The sequence below is a fragment of the Platichthys flesus genome, chromosome 23 (assembly GCF_949316205.1).
Source record: "Platichthys flesus chromosome 23, fPlaFle2.1, whole genome shotgun sequence".
Lineage (NCBI taxonomy): Eukaryota > Metazoa > Chordata > Actinopteri > Pleuronectiformes > Pleuronectidae > Platichthys > Platichthys flesus.
The window spans coordinates 17018953-17039509 of NC_084967.1; the positions used below are offsets into that span (position 1 = coordinate 17018953).

The window sequence follows — 20557 nt, forward strand, 5'->3', positions numbered from 1 at the left end:
GTCACGGACAACATGGAGAACCTCCAACCTTCTGATCCATCCACGGATCTGAACACATGGTTCCTCTCATGCTCCTGTTGTGGTGACCGAGTCAGACCAGAACAATCTGCTGCTGCTTCACAGGACAAACACAAATGGCTGTAATGGCTGAGAGGAGGTGGGGGGGGGGGGGGGGGGGTGAAGCAGAGCCTGTCCCCAGAGACGGAGGCTCCTGGCTGGGCAGTGAGACAGCTACACCGCCCCCCCAACATCCTGGAGCTCCTGAGTTTCTGTCTCATTACAGTTCATTAGTTTAAGTTAGAAGCACACACACACACACACACACACACTTACACACACATGCTCATTATTGCCGTCATCACTGATTTCATTATGTTTTTTTCATCTGCCTGAAGGAACATCTGCTTTTATGAATTAATATCCTTCCTCGTTGACCTTTGACCTTCTCCCTTCAATCATCCTCTGTGTGTGTGTATGTGTGTGTGTGTGTGTGTGTGTTTGTGTGTGTGTGTGTGTGTGTGTATGTGTGTGTGTGTGTGTGTGTGTGTTTGTGTGTGTGTGTGTGTGTGTGTGCTGCCCCCTGGTTACCGTTGCTCTGGTTATTTACATGTATAATATAATTAAGTCATAAACGAGGAAATTACTCAGCTGCGTAATTGGCTGAGTGAAACCACCCACCTTCCTCCCTCTCTCTCTTCCTCTCCCCCTCTCTCTCTCCCTCTCTCTCTCCCTCTCTCTCTTCCTCTCCCTCTCTCTCTCTCTCTCTCCCTCTCTCTCTTTCTCTGAACAGATGCTTGACTCACAGCTCACCCCACATGACAGTGTGTTTATGAGGGATCAGTTATTGATACATATTTATTGGTTATTGATCACTTTTACTGAATATTTGTGGCTTTTAAATCAAATCAACTAAAGGTTTGTGTGTGTGTGTGTGTGTGTGTGTGTGTGTGATCTGATTGATAGATACCAGAAGGTTTTGAGCTCAGAATAATAACAGAGAATATAAATTACCTCAGTAGAAAATGGATGAAAGTGTCAAATGAGACTTTCAGGTAAATTCTTCCACAGTTTTAAAATTTCTGTTGTCGAGAGATAAAAGAGAACGAGTCCAGTCAGAAGCACCAATATTTGTTTTTTGTCCAAAGAACATGGTGATTCATTTATGTAACTGTACACAGACACACACACACACACCCGCACACACAGACACACACACACACACACAGACACACAGACACACACACTATCAGAAATAAATTGGAGTCAGAATCCGAAATATCAGCTCATCTGCTTCTGTCTGAAAAGCAGCGCAGTGTGAGGCAGCTTGATGGATGTCTGAAATCAGCACACACACACACACACACACACACACACACACACACACAAACACACAGCAGCAGCTCAGTCATGTGTAAAAACTCTGCTGGTCCATTTTTCTCTTCCAGCCATTTTCTCTTTACAGTTCAATTTTGTTCCAACAAAAATGAAATGAAATCCTGCCCCAATAAACCAGAGATGGTTCAGCAGGTGTGTAGCACTATGTGTGTGTGTATCACTGTGTGTGTGTGTAGCACTCTGTGTGTGTGTGCGTCTTACACAAACACTTTTGCGAGGTTATCAGACTCACATGACGACTCGTCTGCTCAGACCTGCTCGGACCTGAAGACAGGCTTTAGCACCGTGTCATTAAAAGACTATAACACGTTATTTGAGTTTGAAATCCTGATTTGCTCAAACCCCAGCGCCTCGTCTCTTTGTGCTCTTCAGCTTATGGCTCACAGGTTCTTGTGTGTTTGTATCATAGATTTAAAACAGCTCACACAACCCAGAGCTGCTTCAGAAACAACCGATCGCTGCCCGACAGCGTTCAGTCATCAGAGCGATTCAGGGAAAGAAAATCAAAGTTTGATTTGTTGACAAAGAGAAAATGACCTCAAATGAACGAGGGATTATGAGATCAACATGAAACGTTGTCTTTGTGCCTAAAACTGCTCAGAAAAAAAAATAATAAATATAAAATATTCATTATCTCCGAGCTGTCGACTCAGAGAGGAAAGAAGCGTGAGCTGCAGACTCCAGGGACACCAAGTCACACTGAACACCACCGAGCTTCCACTCAATATAATCAGATTTTATAAAAACATGCGCCTGCAGGTCATGTTCCCTTCTCTCCTGGAAATGAGCTCAGATGGATTCTCCTCATACTGAGATCTACACACAGACACACACACACACACACACGATCAAACTAGTCAACGCAAACAACCTCATGAATGGAAACTGAGGATGCATCAAGTTTCCCATTAATCAACACAACTTATTCAGACTGAACCACACATTTTTTTTTTCACACTTCTCATAATAACTTGAGATCTTGAACTTGTTCTGATGTGAGCTGCATTTTTGCTGCTGCGCCATCGTCCATAAGGTTTTTACCGACCACCAAGACTTTTGTGCAGAGCAGTTCTCTCTCATGCAACAACCCGTCTCTCTTGTCTGTGCACTGTGACTCGGAAGCTGTTGCACGTGAACCTGCAGCTAGATTCAGTTCATTTAGAGGAAGAAGTGAAACTAAATCCCTGGATCACGATGAGGACTCTGTCCCTCCACCAGGTCTCATCTCAATCAACTAACACAGCAAATGAAAACACAACTGATCTCTGGACACTTTTAAAACACCACTGGTTTCATTATCCCTGAAGGATTCAAACTACCGGACCGATCGGACTGATTCCTGATTCCTGCCGTTTGATTGATAACAAATCTATTTTTATTATTTCTGATGAACAAAAAGATAAAACCTGAGTTTTCTTTGACACGTAGAGACAGTTGGTCTCCGTATGCGTCGTGCTGCTGTTCATCTTAATGTCATGTCAGTCATCGGTCCACAGGCGGCTCCACTAACTACCCCCCCCCCCCTCCCCCCATAGACCCAACACCAATTAGCTGCAGGTCTCCCTCCCTTCATCTGTCCCTCAGTCAGCTGCTCTACAAGCACCAGGTCCATTAGGGTGTCGCTCTCATTAGTGCGAGAGGCAGAAGGTCATAGAGTCACATGTGTCTCCATGTCCTGGTTCGTCCACAGTGTCCACTGGTCCATTTCACTCAGCGATGGTTCAGTTCCACATCTTTTAGTTTCTGGACATTCTGCATTGATCTTCAAATAGAAGTTCAGGTTGAGAACTGTCAGGAGGTCAGCAGGTCCACGGTGCTGCACCCTTGACTCTGGGTCAAGGGTCAAGGGTCAGAGGTCACAACAACCTTAACCACATTGATGTTCTTCAAATCTTTACATCACAGTCACAACCTCGGTTTCATTTTAATAACCAAATAAATATACAAATCAAGGTTATAAACACAATATTGGCATAAAAAGGGAGAGTAAGAGACTTTAATCCTTGACTGCTGAAAAACCAGACCAGTGACCTGCTCCCACTGGCTCATCACCTCCACCATGACTGTAATGGTTTGCTCACTGGTTGGTTTCTCTGTTTGTCTGCACGGTTACACAAACTGAGCGTGAGACCGAACCCTGGTCTGTGGTTCGGTGTGATGTCATCAGGGGCCTGTGGCAGAGATACTGAGTCCATCCAGTTCCAGATGTTCTGGACCTTCCTCCTCCTCCTCCTCCTCCTCCTCCTCCTCCTCCTCCTCCTCCTCCTCCTCCTCCTCCTCCTCCTCCTTGTGTCTTTGTTTCCTTTCCTAGACGTTTGAATGTGTTTGTGTTTGTGTCTTCTTGTCGTGCTCACGTGTCTCAGGATCATGAGAACTAATATGTCTGAAGCGTGTAATGTTGTCACCCTGACGTGGCGGGGGGTGGGGGGGGGGGGGGGTTCTGATTGGAGGGTCTATGTGATATATAAATATATTATGACAGTATTTGAAGTGTACCTCTCCCTCTCTCATTAGTTTAATGAAAGGTCACCGAACCTGTGAGTGGAGCTATGACCCCCCCCCCCCCCCCTGAATGAAGCGTGACTCGTCTCTCTCCTCTTCATCGCCATTGCTGTCGCTATGGCGACCGAGCGGCATCAGCGACACGCCATCTCTCGCCCGCTATATTTACACTGTTGCTGTAGCGACGGCCAGACGTGCACCACCGAAGAAGAAGAAGAAGAAGAAGAAGAAGAAGAAGAAGAAGAAGAAGAAGAAGAAGAAGAAGAAGAAGAAGAAGAAGAAGAAGAAGAAGAAGAAGAAGAAGAAGAAGAAGAAGAAGAAGAAGAAGAAGAAGAAGAAGAAGAAGTCCCACTGACCAACAGACTTATGGACTGTCCTCGTCTGTACTTTATTATTTCATATTCTCCTTCTTCCCGTGAGGAAGCTCCGTTATACACATGGCCGACATATGCAGACCCCCCCCCCACTCACACACACACAATCTCACATGTTGTAGTGTGTGTAGTGTCACTTTAACACGTTGGTTCATATCTGTGCTTCTTTCTCTGGGTTTCTGTCTTTTCAGATTTGATGTGATTCTGTGACGTCTCGTTGTTTCTTCTCTGAGTCGACGCCTCGTGATCCAGAGTCGAGTTCGAGTCGAGTGTTGAAACGTGTGAAGCTTCTCATGTGTTCAATATGATGATTCAGGCTTTTTCTCACTTGATGAATCAGAGAATCATCAGACGGTAACACAGCCAAATTAATAAGTGACTAAAATCAATCATGGAAAATCCAAACATCCCAGATGAAGATGATGCTTCATCCAATCACGTGAACCCACAACTCACCACGCTGGCAGGTCAGTACTGATCCAGAGCCGTTAAGAGCACAGACGCAGTGGGAACAGACACAGCAGCAGCTCCACTTGAACCTGATCCAGAGTCTGTCAGCTGCTGGGTACTGACGCTCAAAGAGCTCCATTCACACACTGAGTGGTTTAATGGTGAGTTGTGTCTCCGCGGATCTATTTCTGTTCGTCTCACTTCCAGCTGCTGCCAAACAAAAACCAATCAGACGCTCAGCGGATTAAAACAGATCTGGAACCTGCTGCTGCGGTTCCTCTTTAGTCTGTGAGAGCTTCACGTCTGATTCGTTTCACCTTTAAACATTAAACTGGATCTGATTTTACAAACTGTTTAATTTCATTCACTCTCGTTCATCTGCCCGACGTTCAAATGAGATGAATGAGTTCACTGCTTCACCAACACTTCACCTCCTCAGAAGGTAACATGTTTATTATCTCAGCCTCTGATTCTTCATCGTCACATAAACGGATGACCTCATCTAATTGTTCTGGATTTTGTGTCATTACTTCATCAGAGATTTGTGCGACTTCCACAGGGATTCATTATTCTGATCATTTGATATTGTGGTTTTATGTTGTGCTTCTTTCATTCCGGTTCAGTCCGGTTAACGTTCAGAAAGTGAAAGATGCTGAGTTTCTTTTCATGGAAACTTTGAGAAACAACACGCGTTCCAATTTGAGAAGCTGATGCCAGTGATTTATAATAATATACGTCATAATAAGATACTCTATGATTGGACCCGGACCCCGAGCGTCCCTCCTACCTTCGGGTTCAGGACCAGCTGCTGCTCGTCGAAGTGCAGCAGAGCCACCGAGCTGGACTCCGAGTTGTTGACGAAGATCTGGAGACAGGGATAGAGGGACGTCCCTTTGCAGTCGGCTCCACACGTGAACACACACTCGAACATCTCCTCCGGACGCAGCACCGACACCACCTGAGAGGGGGGGAGGAGGAGGAGGAGGAGGAGGAGGAGATGTGAACTTCAGGCTGAAATCAGTGCGACTCTCAGACGTTTCACTCAAAACCACAACTGAGCAGCTGGTGGCGCTAAAGAGTCTAACTAAAGTCAGTGGGATCCGGGTCACAGACTGAGTTGAGTTGAGATGGACGACACAGCAGTTTCCAAAAAAGCCTGATCGCCCCCTGGTGGCAGGCTGCAGTCAGGATTATAACCCCTCCTCCTCCATGTTAGCAGACGGGACATGGACTGAACTCAAGTAGACGTTATATAAATGTGTGAAGATGTTTCTGTCGTTTCACATCGTTCTTCTCTCTCTGATGTTTGTTCAAGTTTCTGATCAGTTTGGTTTGAATCAGTTATTTGATGATATAAAAACCGGCTGAGACGAGATGATTGACAGCTGAGACTAACTCCTGATTGGTTGAGAGCTTGTATTGAAGATAAGTTTATTCCTGAATTTGCTTGTAAGGATTTGGATCTTCCACATGGCAACGATGAGCAAGGCAGCAGCTCTTCTCTCTGCTCATTACCAGTCTGACATAAACAAATATCAATAGGACGTAAAACAGAAAATCAATCCTTTCAGATTTGATGAAGTCCGAGGCGTCTTCATCAGTCAGGAGGTCAGCGAGCTGCAGAATGAGATTTATGTGAACCAGTGGATTAGTGAGTCCTCTAACGGCCACAGGACTTTGTGTGATTTAAAACACACACACACACAAACCCACTCCACTCTGTATAATGCATGAACGTTGTTTCAGGACAATGCAATAAGCTAACAGCCGAATAAATCAGCTCTGACTTCATCTTTCAGTGATTTATGACCTGAAACTCTGAAGGTGGAGAAACTCACTTTGTATCGACGGGAAAAGATTGAAATGAATGACTTCATAAATCTGGAGGAAAAGGCCTGAGCTGGACATTGTGTCAAACACATCTAAATTAAAGTAATTTAATCACAGGCGACGTGACGCGGGTTCAGATCCCGAACGAGACGTCAGAAACACGAGGCCTGAAAAACACAGGCTCAGAAAGACTGGAGACTAAACGAGGCTGATCCCAGAAAACCTTCATATGATGTCATACGGTCAGTGACATCATGCAGATCTCTGCTTCCACTTTGTAGGAATGATGTCATCATGATGCCACAATATAATCTGAATGACATCATATAGTGCATCAAGTTCTACAACCAATAAGATCAGAGATCAGATCTACATCTTATTTAGATCACTGTCTCCAATCACTGTCTCCACATGCATCACTGACAGGCTGACGATGATTGACAGGTCCTGTCAGTTCTGATGACGACTCATCACCGGAAACTCGAAGTGATGGAAACTCAGGACGCGAGTTTCAGACCTGATCTGTTTATGAATCTGTTATGAATCTTAGTTTAACTCAGATCATCTCCAGGAATCCTCTGACGTCACAACTTAAATAAGGACTTTTACAAACACTGAAATATGTTAAAGTAAACAAATACTTCAAAATCCTTTTCAAGGAAATTGATATTCAATTAAAAAAGACACGATGAGGACTTTGAATTACTGTATTATTAATCTATCTGTCTCCAAGCTGTTCAATCCATGATGTAGAAATATGCAGACTCCTCAGTTTACTGTTGTTTTCTGATAAATTAATAAATAATTATTCATATGTTCACAACAAGACTTTTTCAGAAACTAATTGTACAGAGTACTGGTGGCATAACTTCAGATCCTGACAGAGAGACACACAGAGAAAATGGAGATGATTAATCTCATTAATGTTCATGTGTAATAGAAGCTCCAGGAGCAGCTCCAGCCCCCGGGGCGGCAGCGAGCCGCTGGCCGCACTCACCGTGCAGTTGGCCGGCTTGCTCTGGAGGCTCTGCAGCGTCGGGCTCAGCCAGCAGAAGCCGAGGATGAAGAGGCTCAGGATCCCGCAGGCGATCAGGAACAAGCCCAGACGGATGCTCTTATCCTCCGCCTCCGAATACTCGTACGACACCCGGATCTTCGCCATGGCTGCTCCGAGGAGTGAGGCTCCTCCACCGGCATGGAGAGGAGGAGAGGAGGAGGAGGAGGTGGAGGAGGTGGAGGAGGGAAGGAGGAGGAGGAGGGGAGGGGAGAGAGAGAGAGAGAGAGAGAGAGAGAGAGAGAGAGAGAGAGGGAGGGAGAGGGAGAGCGAGAGAGAGAGGGAGAGAGAGAGAGAGGGAGAGAGAGGGAGACTGAGAGACTGAGAGATTGAGAGAGAGAGAGGGAGAGAGGGAGGGAGAGGTGACTCTGTCTCTCCTTCTGATAAACTGTTAAACAACATCTGTTTCCTCTCTGAGAATCAGTTCCTTCATGGTTTCAGTTATCCTCCATCTCTCTCTCTCTCTCTCTCTCTCTCTCTCTCTCTCTCTCTCTCTCTCTCTCTCTCTCTCTCTCTCTCTCTCTCTTCTTTTGATGTAATTGTGTAACTTCATGTTTTTCAAAGCTACATGATTCTCTGACTCTGGTCTTTGTTAATTCTCCTCAGGTTCATTTACAAAGTTTACTCTGTTAATTGTACTTCATCAGGTGATGAAACTGTTTCTGTCCAGGGATCAATATGGTTTCACTGTGTGTGTGTGTGTGTGTGTGTGTGTGTGTGTGTGTGTGTGTGTGTGTGTGTGTGTGTGTGTGTGTGTGTGTGTGTGTGCGTGTGTGTGTTAAAGATGCAACCAGTCTCCAGATGGCCTCCGAGGATCGATCATCGATTTCTCTCTGAAGAGTCGAGTCTCCGTCACAGAAGGGAAAAGACCGAACTAACAAATAGAGACTTGAACTCAGAACCTTCTCGTTGGAGCTTCAACCTCTGAACCTGTTTCACTAATTCACTGAGGAAATGGTCGACTCACACTTTCCTCCTGTTTGTTTGATAAGAAATAACACAATCCACATGTTCATAAGAAGTTTGGTGGAAATCAGTGCAGACTAATAACATTGTTCTTTATGGAATTCAGTGAACATAAATAAATATTAACATAAAAAAAGGCTGCAGCAGAACTGTGGATATGAGGAGTTTCTTCTGCTTGTGACTGGTGCATGATGCTCCACAGAGCAGCTCAGCATGATGCTCTGGTAATCAGGGAGGCATGTGGCAGGATTATTATCATCTCTGCAGATCAAGAGATTACAAATATCAACGGACATCAGCCACGTGTCTCTGCAGAGCAACAGGAAACCACCGTTTGAAGAGCAGCAGGGAGAAACCAGTGGCCCAGTCTGACTCACAAACTGGGTGAGACCTACTGACATGAGGTCAAGGTGCAGGTCCAGGGACAGCCGGTTCCTCCGAGGACGGGATTCAGGTTTTCAGGGAATAAAACAAATAACAATGGATGTAAAAGGGCATCGACTCGAATCCACATTCAGATGATGCGATTAGGACGCTCGGCTCCGGCTGCTCTGACGTAGGAGGAAACATTTGGCTGAAAATCCAACAATCAACAGAAATGAAATCCTCCTGGTGCAGCTGCGTTCTGCACCAAATACACAACTTTATGTGCAACACATGGTTTTATCTGGAGTGAACAACAGAGCTGGACTAAACACTAAACTCGTGCAGACATTTTACTCAATGATTCATCATTTTAATTCTAATATGAAACTTGATTTTACGTTATTTTCAATTTGCTGTCACTGATTGGTGTAGGTGTTGGTTGTGTTAAGTTAATATTGTGTTATCAATATTTTCAGTTCACTGTCATATAACAAAGAAAAGCATCAAATTCTCACATCTGAGAAGCTGGAAACTGACATGTTGATATTTTATGACACAGATCCTGGTTCTCCTGTGAAGATGGTTGATGATTAATCTGCTGATGATCAACAGATGAAATCAGAACGTTCCTTCTGAAGCTCGAGGCTGATGGTGGATCAGAGCTGGACCAGGTTCTGGATCTTTCTTCTGCTTCAGTGAGGAATGAACTAAATAAAGTCCAGAGTCTCATGTTCTCACTCCCACACGTTAATGCACAGTTACATAACCGAGGTTCAGACAGAATTAAACAAACATAACAGTTTATGAAATCAAAACAAACCTGTGAGATTATTGAGTGCTAGATGAGAAGTGAAGGAAATGACATCATTCAACAGACATGAGTGAAACTAACTCATCTGTTTGTCTTCAGCAGCTGATTCTGAACAAACATTTAATCTCCACTGATTCCACCGCTTCAGTAAAATCAGAAAGACTGTGTGTTAGTGTCTGTAGTATCATGTGTGTGTGTTTGTGTGTCGACTCAGCTGTAATGAAACTAAAAGACTGATGTAATCAAATAATTTCACATGAATCATTTTAATAGTTGTAGCTGCTGAAGAAGTGACGAAGGAATTTACAGTTTTATCATCATCACTTAACTTTAGAGAATTTCTACTTTATTAACAAGAACAAAATATAAAACTGGAATTCATTTAAATTTGAATTTACTTAACGATTCTTCTTTTATGTTAATGCGGTCTAACCCGTTCTCCTGCCGGCTGGTTTGTTGGTATATGGCGCCGCCATGTGGACAATAGGCCGAAACGGTTTTCTGTCAACTTACATTAAAAGAAATGTTGTTTGAAACATTAAAAAAAAGATTTTTTCCCCTTGATTGACCACTTGAGTCCTTTATGTGGAGAAATAACTTAAATCAAATCCACATATTTCTGCATTAAATAAAAATGTTAGCTGCTCCTTAAACCTTTTAACGACCGGACAATTAACAGAATAAAGTTTATTCAAAGGAAAAAGGCTCCAGAAAAATTGGTTGTTTCTTAAATGTCATAAAAAAACAAAATGTGTTTTTTCTTGAGACAATTTGTCATAAAAAAAATCCTAAATTGTCCTTTTTCATTATTTAGCTAAAATGAATTGATCAAGTGTAAACAATCTGCAGTTATTAGATAAATATTGATCTTAACAAAATAACCTTTTCAAATAGAAAATAGCATGAACACAACTCGATATCAGACAAAACGTTAATTCACAGCGTGGACAAGCGTTTGTTTCATTTTAAATGAAGTTAACGTCGAAGCATTAAATCTAAATCTGCTCGTTGAAGATCGTCTTCCAGGAGAAAAGTCCGACGTCTCGAAAACGATCGGTTCATTTTCTGTCCTGAAAAATAAAACATGAGTTTCCACATCAACACAAAACAAACAATCCAGACTCGTCGTTAAATTTCATTACCAGAATATTTATTTTATTCTTTTTCCTATTAAAACACTAGCTGCCATATTTAATAAAACAGCCAATGGCCAAGGGCCTCAGTCGTAATTCTCCAATCAAATCATGTCGAGCAGGTCACATGGGATCTGTGGGCGTGTCCTTGGCTTTCTGCTGTAGTGTCAACAAACTGGCCCCTGTAGTCGTGGCAACGCCGTCACAGTCGTCGTCACGGCAGCGGGCGGCTGGAAGGTGGTCCCCATGGTTCCCATGGTAACAGGAAGTCGGGTATTGCATTGTTCAGAAAAAAGATTTTTGGTTTTTCCTGTTTTCTTAAAAATACTGCCTTGTATCTCAGGTGTGTGTATACATACACACAAATATGTACACACACACACATCTACCTGGACATCGGGAACTCCTGGAGGGAACTAAAAAATATATATAACTCAAATCAAATCACTTTTCAAGACCTTAAAGAAAAAGTTTTACATCTGGGAAGATTCGCTTATGGATTTTTTGTCTGATTTGAAAATTTGAAGCCGACCTCGTGTCTGTGCGCTAAACATGGAAGCTACAAGCAGTCGTCTCTAGCTTCTACAGTACTCCACAGTACTCCACAGTACTCCAGAGTACTCCAGAGTACTCCAGAGTACTCCAGAGTACTCCACAGTAGTTCAAGTGAACGTTGATCCAGAACCCCTCTTCTGGTCTGAGGAACCTTCACAGCTGATGTTCAGGTTCAGACTGAACTGAAGCGTCTGAAGCTCTGAACCAAACCAGGTGTGAACGAGTCCTCAGAGCTGTGAGGAGCCTTCTCCCGTCTGAAAGTTCCACCGGGTCAATCGACTGCTTCATGTTTACCACACTGACTTGAGAGTGGCGTCAATCTTCACTAAATCTCAGCAAGAAAGTGAATAAACCTGTTTCCCAAAATATCAAACTCGTCCTGCTTCCCCCTCGGAGGGTAATCCATGTGGGAGGTGACAGAAAAGAGGAAGGAGGTTAAAGAAAAGAAAATGAAGTAAATATTGAAGGTGAAGAAATGAGAAGCTGCAGAGAGAAAACAGGAACCGTGATGTTTGAATGAAAAAAGCAGAAATGAAAAACTGTGGCTGAAAACTGAGTGTGAACGAGATGTGAAGACATTTTCATTCTGTCTGAAACTTTTATCCTCAGAGTTCTGACATGATGTGAAAAGGAAAATCTATATTTCTCCTTTTCTTAACCCTTCATTATTGTTCCACTGCGTCATTTATTACAAATGAATTTAAAGCGACGTGTGGTGATATTGTATTGATGAGTCTAAAGACTTTTGAAACATCAATAAATCTGATTTTCCCTCAGTCCCACATAAAGTTTCCTTCTGACCCAAATGTTCACCTCAGTCGTCGGCTCCACTCTGGTGACGTCCCTGGTTCTGATGAGGGATTTATTGATAAGAAGAAAATAATAATTCCAATTAGTTTAAAATCACTTTGATTCACTGCTGTTCCTGATGTTGAACTTTACTTGAATTGGCTAAAACCCCAAAAGCTGAGTCCCTCTCCTAAACCCGCTGCTGCTGCTTCCGGCACAAAACAAACCAAAATAAAAGATGTTTTTTCTCCTTTTATTATGAAATAGTGCTACAATGTACATTGCATTTCCTCTCCTGACTGTCCACTGTTTGCTGATGTGTGTGCTCTGATGTGTAAAGTTGGAGAAACCTGGTAAAAATAAAGAAAAATGATAAATATCTTGAGTTCTTCAGACACAGAGTGAAATAATTATCCATCCTGACGTTTGTGATCGAATCCTTTGTTCTGTGTTAAAATCTGCTTCTTCTTAAAAGCTTCTCTTGACAAAAAAATAGTAGATTCTGAAAGACGGAGTAGAAACGACAATCACTCGATCAGATGGACAGTTATTTACAGCACTCGTGTCTGTGATTGTTGTACTGTGCTGTCTGTTGACATTTAGTCTGTGCTCCACAAAACAGAACCAAACCCATGGAGGGAGGGTGGGAAATAAAGTTAAAAACAAAATAAAATGAGGTAAAGAACAAAGAAGAATCGGTCAAGTTAAAATGATAAAGTCTTAAGAGGTCAAGAGACGGGACGCCCTCTCCTGTCCCGACTCCTTCACGGCCAGATTCACTTTAAATGTGTGTGGAGGTGGAATAAAACCTAGACGGGGGTGATGGATGAGCCAGGAGGGCCAATGGCAGGCAGGCAGGAGGAGGGACAGCCAATCAGAAGGCCTGCTGGGCAGGATTGTAGTTGAAGGTGGAGGGAACGTGAGGCCGTTCTTCTAGTTTGTCGTACTCCAGATGAAACTCCTGTGAACAAACAGAAAGTTTTAAATGTGTCACTTCACAACAGAATTTGATTAATTAGAAATTCTTGAATCACTGATAAAATTCTGATTCAATTTATTTTACAATTCATTAAATATTTTACCTGCTTTTTATTTCAAATTGGTGAATGTGGCTCAGTGTTCAGTCAACTTCACAATTAAAGCTTCACATCATAAATCTGCACTTACACTTTAAACATCGGTCATAAAGGAAACGTCGTACTGAAAACAGCTCGCTGAACATGAAGGGGTTAAAAGCCCAAAACTCACGAGGGTTAAATAAGTTAAAGGGTTTAATTTCAAACTGAGTGAATTTAAAGTGAAACACGTTCACGTTCACCTTGGCCACTTTTCTCCAGTTGATGCAGTCGAAGAAGTAGTAGGTCCCTCTCTCGTAGGCGTTGGTCTTCAGCGTGGGCTCCATCCCCGGAGCCCGAGTGATCCACACCCGCTCTTCTTTGTGATACCGCCAGTCCCTGTTAAAGCTGCAAACACACAAACACATAGAACCTCCAATCAGGACTCACTTCAACACATCCTGTTGTGGTGACAGAGAACATCCGGTCTCTCTCAGTGTGTGTCGTACTTTTCAAAACAAGATGTCTATGAAATGAATTATACTGTGTGTGTGTGTGAGTGAGTGTGTGTGTGTTCCTCTTACAGTTCTACTGCAGCCAGCAGTTGTAGTAGGTCTCCACCGTTCATATAGTAGAGATAAAACAGCAGATCTTCACCGTATCGAGACAACTTGATAGCTGCTAACTGCAGACAGGAGGTAAGAGACTCAATCAGTCGAGACACTCAGACCAGAAATAATCAAATCACTTCCACCCTCAGGAACTTTGAGTCCAATCACGTACCTTGTCCCTTATGTGGATGTTGGTTAAATACTCTGACGGGACGTGGAAGTCTGAAGGAGGAAATGACGTCAAAGTTAAAAAAAGAATCTATAAATATCTTTTAGTTAATAAACACAGCGACGGACACAAAGCTCTGGTTCAGCCTCCGAGTCTGAAACCTTCTGTTGGTTCAGATTCTTTTTAAATATGACATTTGCTTCGGTGAAACTTTTACTTCCCATTTTTTAACAGATTCAAAACTCACATCGTCCTACAAACTATTTACACATCCAGCAAACACGAAGGCCCAAGATTGACTCTGTGCAGCGGCTTGTGACCACGAGATGAATCGAGTGACTTCCATGAACCTTCAGGATAAACTCAAATAATCAAACGTTCATCTCACCGATATCCTGCGGTCGACATGGAGCCGACGCCCAGGGAGACGCAAACTTGGGGTAGAGATTCCTGGTGGAGACAGAAAAGGAGACATTAAGGTTCACATCCCCCTCGCTCCCGTCCCCACACACCCACTCCCCCACCTGCAGTCACATGATTAGTTCGATGCTGATCATGATTTGTTCTCAGTCTCAAAATAGAAGCCAGAATTTTTTAAGCTTATACGAAGAACAGGTTTGTGTGTGTGTGTGTGTGTGTGTGTGTGTGTGTGTGTGTGTCGTACTCTGGTGAGTTGAGGTTGAGGCCCAGCGTCGTGAGGTCAGAGCCCAGCGCCAGGTGGACCATGCCAGGGTCCGTCTCCGCCGCCCGGATGAACGTCAACAAGCCAATCATTCCAAACTGGTCCGTTACCATGCCCAGCGGGATGTTGGTCACTCGCCCTGTGACATGAGAAATGGCTCAAACTCAAATATGCTCATATGGTCGTCCCCCCCGTGGACGTGTCACATGACTCTCACCGTCAGGAAGAACCTGGATCCCTTTCTTCTGCTGGTTGTTGTTACTCGGTGCAGAGCTCTTGTCCCCGGGGAACTTTGGACCATCTGAGTTGGAGGTGGACTTTCCTGACGAGTTCAGATTCTGATTGGACAAAAAAAAGGAGGTAAAAAAAAATAATGAGACACGAAACCAGAGGGACGAGCCGAAGACACCGGACAGGAGACAGAGCTCGAGATGTGAGATTCATTTCAGAGGTCAGTCACCGTTTTGCTGTCTTCGCTGGTGCTGGTGGGGTCTTTTGACTGGTAGTTGGGCCCTGGGAGCGCTGGGAAGTCCTCGTTGTGGATCGAGAAGTCTTGTGACTGCTCACTGGACGGCTTGGTGACCATGCCAACTGGACAGCAGGAGGACAGGGCGGTTAGCAATATGTCGACAGCAGCAAAATATGTCAAAGTAATAAAAAAATAAAATCACACACTCCCACCGTAAGGCGCCCGACCGGCCAGCGGGTTGAGCAGCGGGGTGGGATTCGAACCTCCGTCCCTCCGACTCCTCTCTGCTAACACGGGGAAATCCGACAGGTCCAGCCCCGTCACGTTCTCACTGCCGTCTGCACAGACACACAAACACACAAACACTCAGTCCAACATTCAAACCAATGAAGATCCAGGAGTGGTTCACACCATGAGCTGGTTTTTCACCTGTTCCATTGAAGATGTTGTTGGATAACGAGTTGTTTAGGTTGAAGCCGGGATTCCTGTTCACCCCAAACCCTGACATACTGACACACAACACACAGACACACAACACGGGCTGGATTACTCTCGGAAGTGATGACACGCGTGTGAAAACAGAAATTCATTGAACTGAAACCAAAAGGAGAAAGTGAACACCGATATCCATCTAACCACAATGTCTCACTGGTGCTACTCTTTGTTTTTGGTTTCAACACATGAAGCTGAGAGAATCTTGATGGATTCATTTGACTGTGGGTGCGAGTCCCCTCTGCCCCCCCCCCACGTTTCATTCTGTGGTTGAACAGTCAGTCAGTGACCAGGTGAAAGGCTCCATGTCTGTGTTACCTGTTGATCGTGAACGGCTGCCGTGCCTGCTGCTGTTTGGGCATCCCGATGATGCTGGGCGACGACCGGCTGGGACTCCCCATGCTGCCGCTCCTCCCTCCTCCGCCGCCACCCCCCCTGTCGCCGCTGCCACCCCCCATCCCTCCCGCTTGACCCGTGGGACCGCCCACCTGCTGACTGTGGTTCAGGACACTCCGGCTGTTCATCGGCAGGATGCCCCTGCAGGGAGAGAGCAGAGAGGTTAGCGCAGCTCCCGGTGGTTCGGTGGTTTCATGCTCACATGTGGTTTGTGAAGAGGAGGAACACCAGCAGCTGGATTTGAGGTGAAACTGTTACTGACAGGAAGTGTGAGCAGAGCTTTGTATTCACCGCTGGTGGTCGAGTCATGTGACTGATGAGAGCCAATCAGAAAGAGAATGTGGTCGATGGATAATTGTTTACTAAACACTTAGTTTCTCTTCGTCCTGACTAACACGCAGCCGCGGCCTTTTCAAACTAAAACAAGAGAAACTTTTGGAAGCTGGTAAACTCCGTCACTGACACGTTTTAAACTGCACAACTACATAAATACTGAAAAGATAAACTAAACATTGAAACAATGGACGTGTATTTTTGCCGTACCTGCTCGGTGATGGAGGAGTGTGCATTGTTCCAGAGTTGGGTGTACTGGCATGACTGGAGAGCTGGCTGGCAGACTGGTTCAGACCACTTCGACTTAACTGAGGTGCTGCGCTGCTGTTCATACCACGCATGGGAAACCCCAACGCACCTGCAGCAAACACACAGAGACAGACAACTTGCTTATTCAAAAAGTGAAACATGAGCCTTCTCAGTTTAAACATTGTAGAAAAACACAGTTCTGAGCTTAGACGGCAAAATACAGGTTTTAACTTTTAACTAAGATTGAAGAGTTTATGATGACATCTTTCTTTGTGCAGTAGAAACTGAAAATGTCTCAAATATTGATCATTTTAATGGGACTTGAGACAAATGTGTGTGTGTGTGCGTCTTACTCTGCGGACCATATAAACTGGCTCCCAGCTGTGACAGTTGACCCGTAGAGGAAGCAGAGGAAGACACCAACATCTGAACACAGAGGAAATCCAACAGATTGTTTCATTAACAGCAGAGATGTGTTGGTTATGAGGATTATCAATGTGGGTGTAATTCACCATTCTTTCACACAATACTTTAAATATGTATAATTAAACGGTACAGAGTGTATGATGAAGATTGGTTTAGAAAACCCTGACTAGCAGTAACTCACATCTTTATCTGGGCGGTGTGGAGGGAACATGGACTGCTGGCTGTAGTAGAGGCTTGAGTCGTCCGCGTAGTCGTTCTCCACCCCCCCCTCCATAAACTTCTTCCGGTTAGCACCAAACATACCTCGTGTCACCTGAGGAGCCGGAGAGGAAACCGGGTCAAGAACACGTTGAAGAGATGAAACACACACGTCTTATAGGTCCGGTGAACTCAACTTTTTATATTTGTACAAAGTTTGTAAGTTACGACTGTTTGGATAATTGAATATTAAGTGATAATAAGTGATATTTTAACCTCTTAAAGATTTTTTCTCTTATTTCAAAATAAACTGAACATCTTCGGGGTTTTTTTGGCTGGTCATACAGAAAATATTTAGTTAAGGGGTCAACTTCAACTACTATTCATTACATTACATGTCATTTATCTGACGCTTTTATCCAAAGCGACTTACATTTTAGAACACTCAGCATTTATGAGGGGCCATCTAGGGGTTCAGTATCTTGCCAAGGACACTTAGGCATGCAGATGGGATAGAGTGGGATTCAAACCGGCAACCTTCTTGTTGCAGAGCCCCCGCTCTATCCCCTAGGCCACGCTCTCCCCACCATTTAGTGACTTATTAACCAAGGAGTTAAATGAAAAACCAATTGACAGATAACAGACATATAACTTTACTAAGAACTAACATTCTGTATTAGTTGTGTACAGCCCTGATCACATTGGTGCATCTGTGATTCAACGAGCAGGTGTTACGTCCAATCCCTCACATTGAACTAGTTGAACATGAAAACAAAGTAAATGAAATGACGAGTGGGTTTTAAACATGATTTGGGTTCGAGGTGGATGTGGAGTGGAAACACATCCTCAGAGCTGCTGGACCAACCGGGGACCGGTCGGGAGCATGTGCACATCCGAGTCTGAAGCAGCTTCTGTCATCACCTGCTCTGGTTCTCACTTCAAACTCCATTCTATTCAGATGGGAACTCACAGCAGCTTTGGATTCGTACGCTTCCAGAGCAGCTCTGGTCATTAAGGGATGTGAACCCATGTCTGCGGGTTTCACAGGTTGAAAGTAGGTTAACAAAACACCCGCAATCTGCAGCCAGTGAGCAGCAGCTAATGGAGCTAACGTGCTACTAACGGGTCCAACCCGGCTGTGTTCGGTGTTTAGAGCCCGCGATTCCCGGTGTGAGTTCCCGTGCAGCTCCCACACGGGACCAGCAGCCGTTAGAAGAGGAAACGTCTTTCTTCTGGTTTCAAATGTCCGTTGAAGGAGCACAGAGCTAATGTTAGCATCAGGAGCTAATACAGCTGCTCAACCTGACTGACGTAGATCAGACCTCGAGGCTTCCTGCTGGTTTCAACAACACGAACAAACGGACTCAACCCGCGTCACATTATCAGTGCAGCTGAAATAAAATATAACCTATTAGCTTCCGTTACCGTGTTAGCTCCAAATGCTTCAGGAGCTACCGCTAGCTAGCAAGAGCGCGTAAGCTAACGGCTGCTTCAATAGGAATACACGAGTACGTTAGCATGCGAGCTAGGGCTCGCTACCAAGCTAGCTGCTCGGCTATTAGCACCGTAAGAAGACCACTACACGAGCTCTTAAAAGCGGGTTTAGCGCCGGTCGTCGATCCGGTGAAGCGTGATTTGCAGCGGGTAAGCCGACAGGCTACCGGGCGAAGACAGTGACCGGGAAAAGTGTGTTTTATTCGGGTTTGGGCCTGCGCCGCCTCCGTCGGTCAGTTTCCCAAAACAACAACAAAAAGAACCGGGCCGCGCGGCTCCGGTGAGAGTCGAGTGCCCTCGGTTCTCCGCTCAGCTCGGTCCCGTGCAGACAAGCCCACGGGCCGGGTTTCACGGCGGCTCCGCTTCGGCCCCGAACCTCCGAACCAGTGAATAAAAGAAGAAAAGCAGAATCTCACCGCATCAATCTTTCTTCCCCGCTACAATCCAAGATGGCCGACATCACTTCGCAAATCAGAGAGGATGCTGGGAAACCTTTCCCCTCTGACCCCTGAGCCCCGTTACGTTACTCTACTATAGTTACTTAACTTTACTCTACTCTGTACTACTTTAGTGGATGAGTCCTGTTACGTTACTCTATTATAGTTACTTTACTTTACTCTACTCTGTACTACTTTAGTGGATGAGTCCTGTTACGTTACTCTACTATAGTTACTTTACTTTACTCTACTCTGTACTACTTTACTGGATGTGTCCTGTTACGTTACTCTACTATAGTTACTTTACTCTACTCTGTACTACTTTAGTGGATGAGTCCTGTTACGTTACTCTATTGTAGTTACTTTACTTTACTCTACTCTGTAATACTTTACTGAATGAGCCCTGTTACGTTACTCTACTATAGTTACTTTACTCTACTCTGTTCTACTTTACTGGATGAACCTCATTACGTTACTCTTCTATAGTTACTTTACTCTTCTCTACTCTGTTCTTAATGAGACTTGTTATGTTACTTGACTACAATTACTGTACTTTATTTTACTCGGTTATAATTTACTCTACTTTACTGTATGAAGCCTGTTACGTCACACTACTATAGTTAATTTACTCTACTCTGTTCTACTGAAATGGATGAGCCTCATTACGTTACTCTACTATAGTTACTTTACTCTTCTTTGCTCTATTCTGTTCTTAATGTGAGGGATCCTCACATGGCTCTCTCTGAGGTTTCTATGTATTTGTACCTGTTAAAAGGTTTTTAGTAGTTTGTCCTGACTCTTGTTGAGGGTTAAGGACAGAGGATGTCACACCCGGTTAAAGCCCTATGAGACGAATTGTAATTTGTGAATATGGGCTATACAAATAAAATGTGATTGATTGATTGATTAATGAGCCTTGTTATGTTACTTGACTACAATTACTGTACTTTATTTTACTCAGTTTTAATTGACTCTACTTTACTGTATGAAGCCTATTACGTTACTATAGTTACTTTACTTTATTCTACTCTGTTCAAATTTATTGGATGAGCACTTCAGGACACTCTTCGGGACTGCACAGTTCCCTCCTGTTGTGAAAGAATAGTTTCTGATCATCCACAGAAATGTTTTTCCTCGTTCATGTAAATTATTCTAAATTTATTTATTTGTTTACATTTAGAATATTAATGTGTTCTTCAGTCAATCTGTGTCAAAAATTCAAATAAATCTATTTTGATCCTCCAAAATTCAACAAATCTTCCAGCTCAGGTTAATGTGTTGACCTTTTATGAACGATACCTAATTACAGGATTATATTTAC

At 43.9% G+C, this 20557-nt stretch overlaps 2 protein-coding genes across 3 annotated transcripts in view; both read right to left on the bottom strand.

The window, feature by feature from the left end:
- Nucleotides 1-7713, bottom strand: part of LOC133948830 (calcium-activated potassium channel subunit beta-4-like) — a 12902-nt gene extending 5189 nt beyond the window's left edge. The window contains exons 1-2 of the mRNA XM_062382855.1: nucleotides 7549-7713; nucleotides 5509-5679 (exon numbers count right to left, since the gene is read on the bottom strand). Coding sequence (XP_062238839.1) covers nucleotides 5509-5679; nucleotides 7549-7713 — 336 coding nt within the window. The remainder of the gene's footprint in view (nucleotides 1-5508; nucleotides 5680-7548) is intronic.
- Nucleotides 7714-12464: 4751 nt separating this feature from the next.
- Nucleotides 12465-19297, bottom strand: LOC133948807 (CCR4-NOT transcription complex subunit 2-like). Of its 2 annotated transcripts, none has more exons than XM_062382831.1 (15): nucleotides 19216-19297; nucleotides 17289-17420; nucleotides 17035-17107; nucleotides 16643-16790; nucleotides 16022-16240; nucleotides 15641-15720; nucleotides 15424-15549; nucleotides 15203-15333; nucleotides 14960-15080; nucleotides 14725-14881; nucleotides 14449-14510; nucleotides 14064-14113; nucleotides 13865-13965; nucleotides 13544-13688; nucleotides 12465-13186 (listed from the first exon to the last, which is right to left on the bottom strand). In XM_062382831.1, the coding sequence occupies exons 2-15, from the start codon at nucleotides 17406-17408 to the stop codon at nucleotides 13100-13102; spliced, it is 1620 nt and encodes a 539-aa protein (XP_062238815.1). In that variant the 5' UTR covers nucleotides 17409-17420; nucleotides 19216-19297; the 3' UTR covers nucleotides 12465-13099. The 2 variants fall into 2 exon arrangements, with proteins under 2 accessions (XP_062238815.1, XP_062238814.1); XM_062382830.1 differs by having other exon boundaries at nucleotides 15418-15549.
- Nucleotides 19298-20557: the final 1260 nt, after the last annotated feature.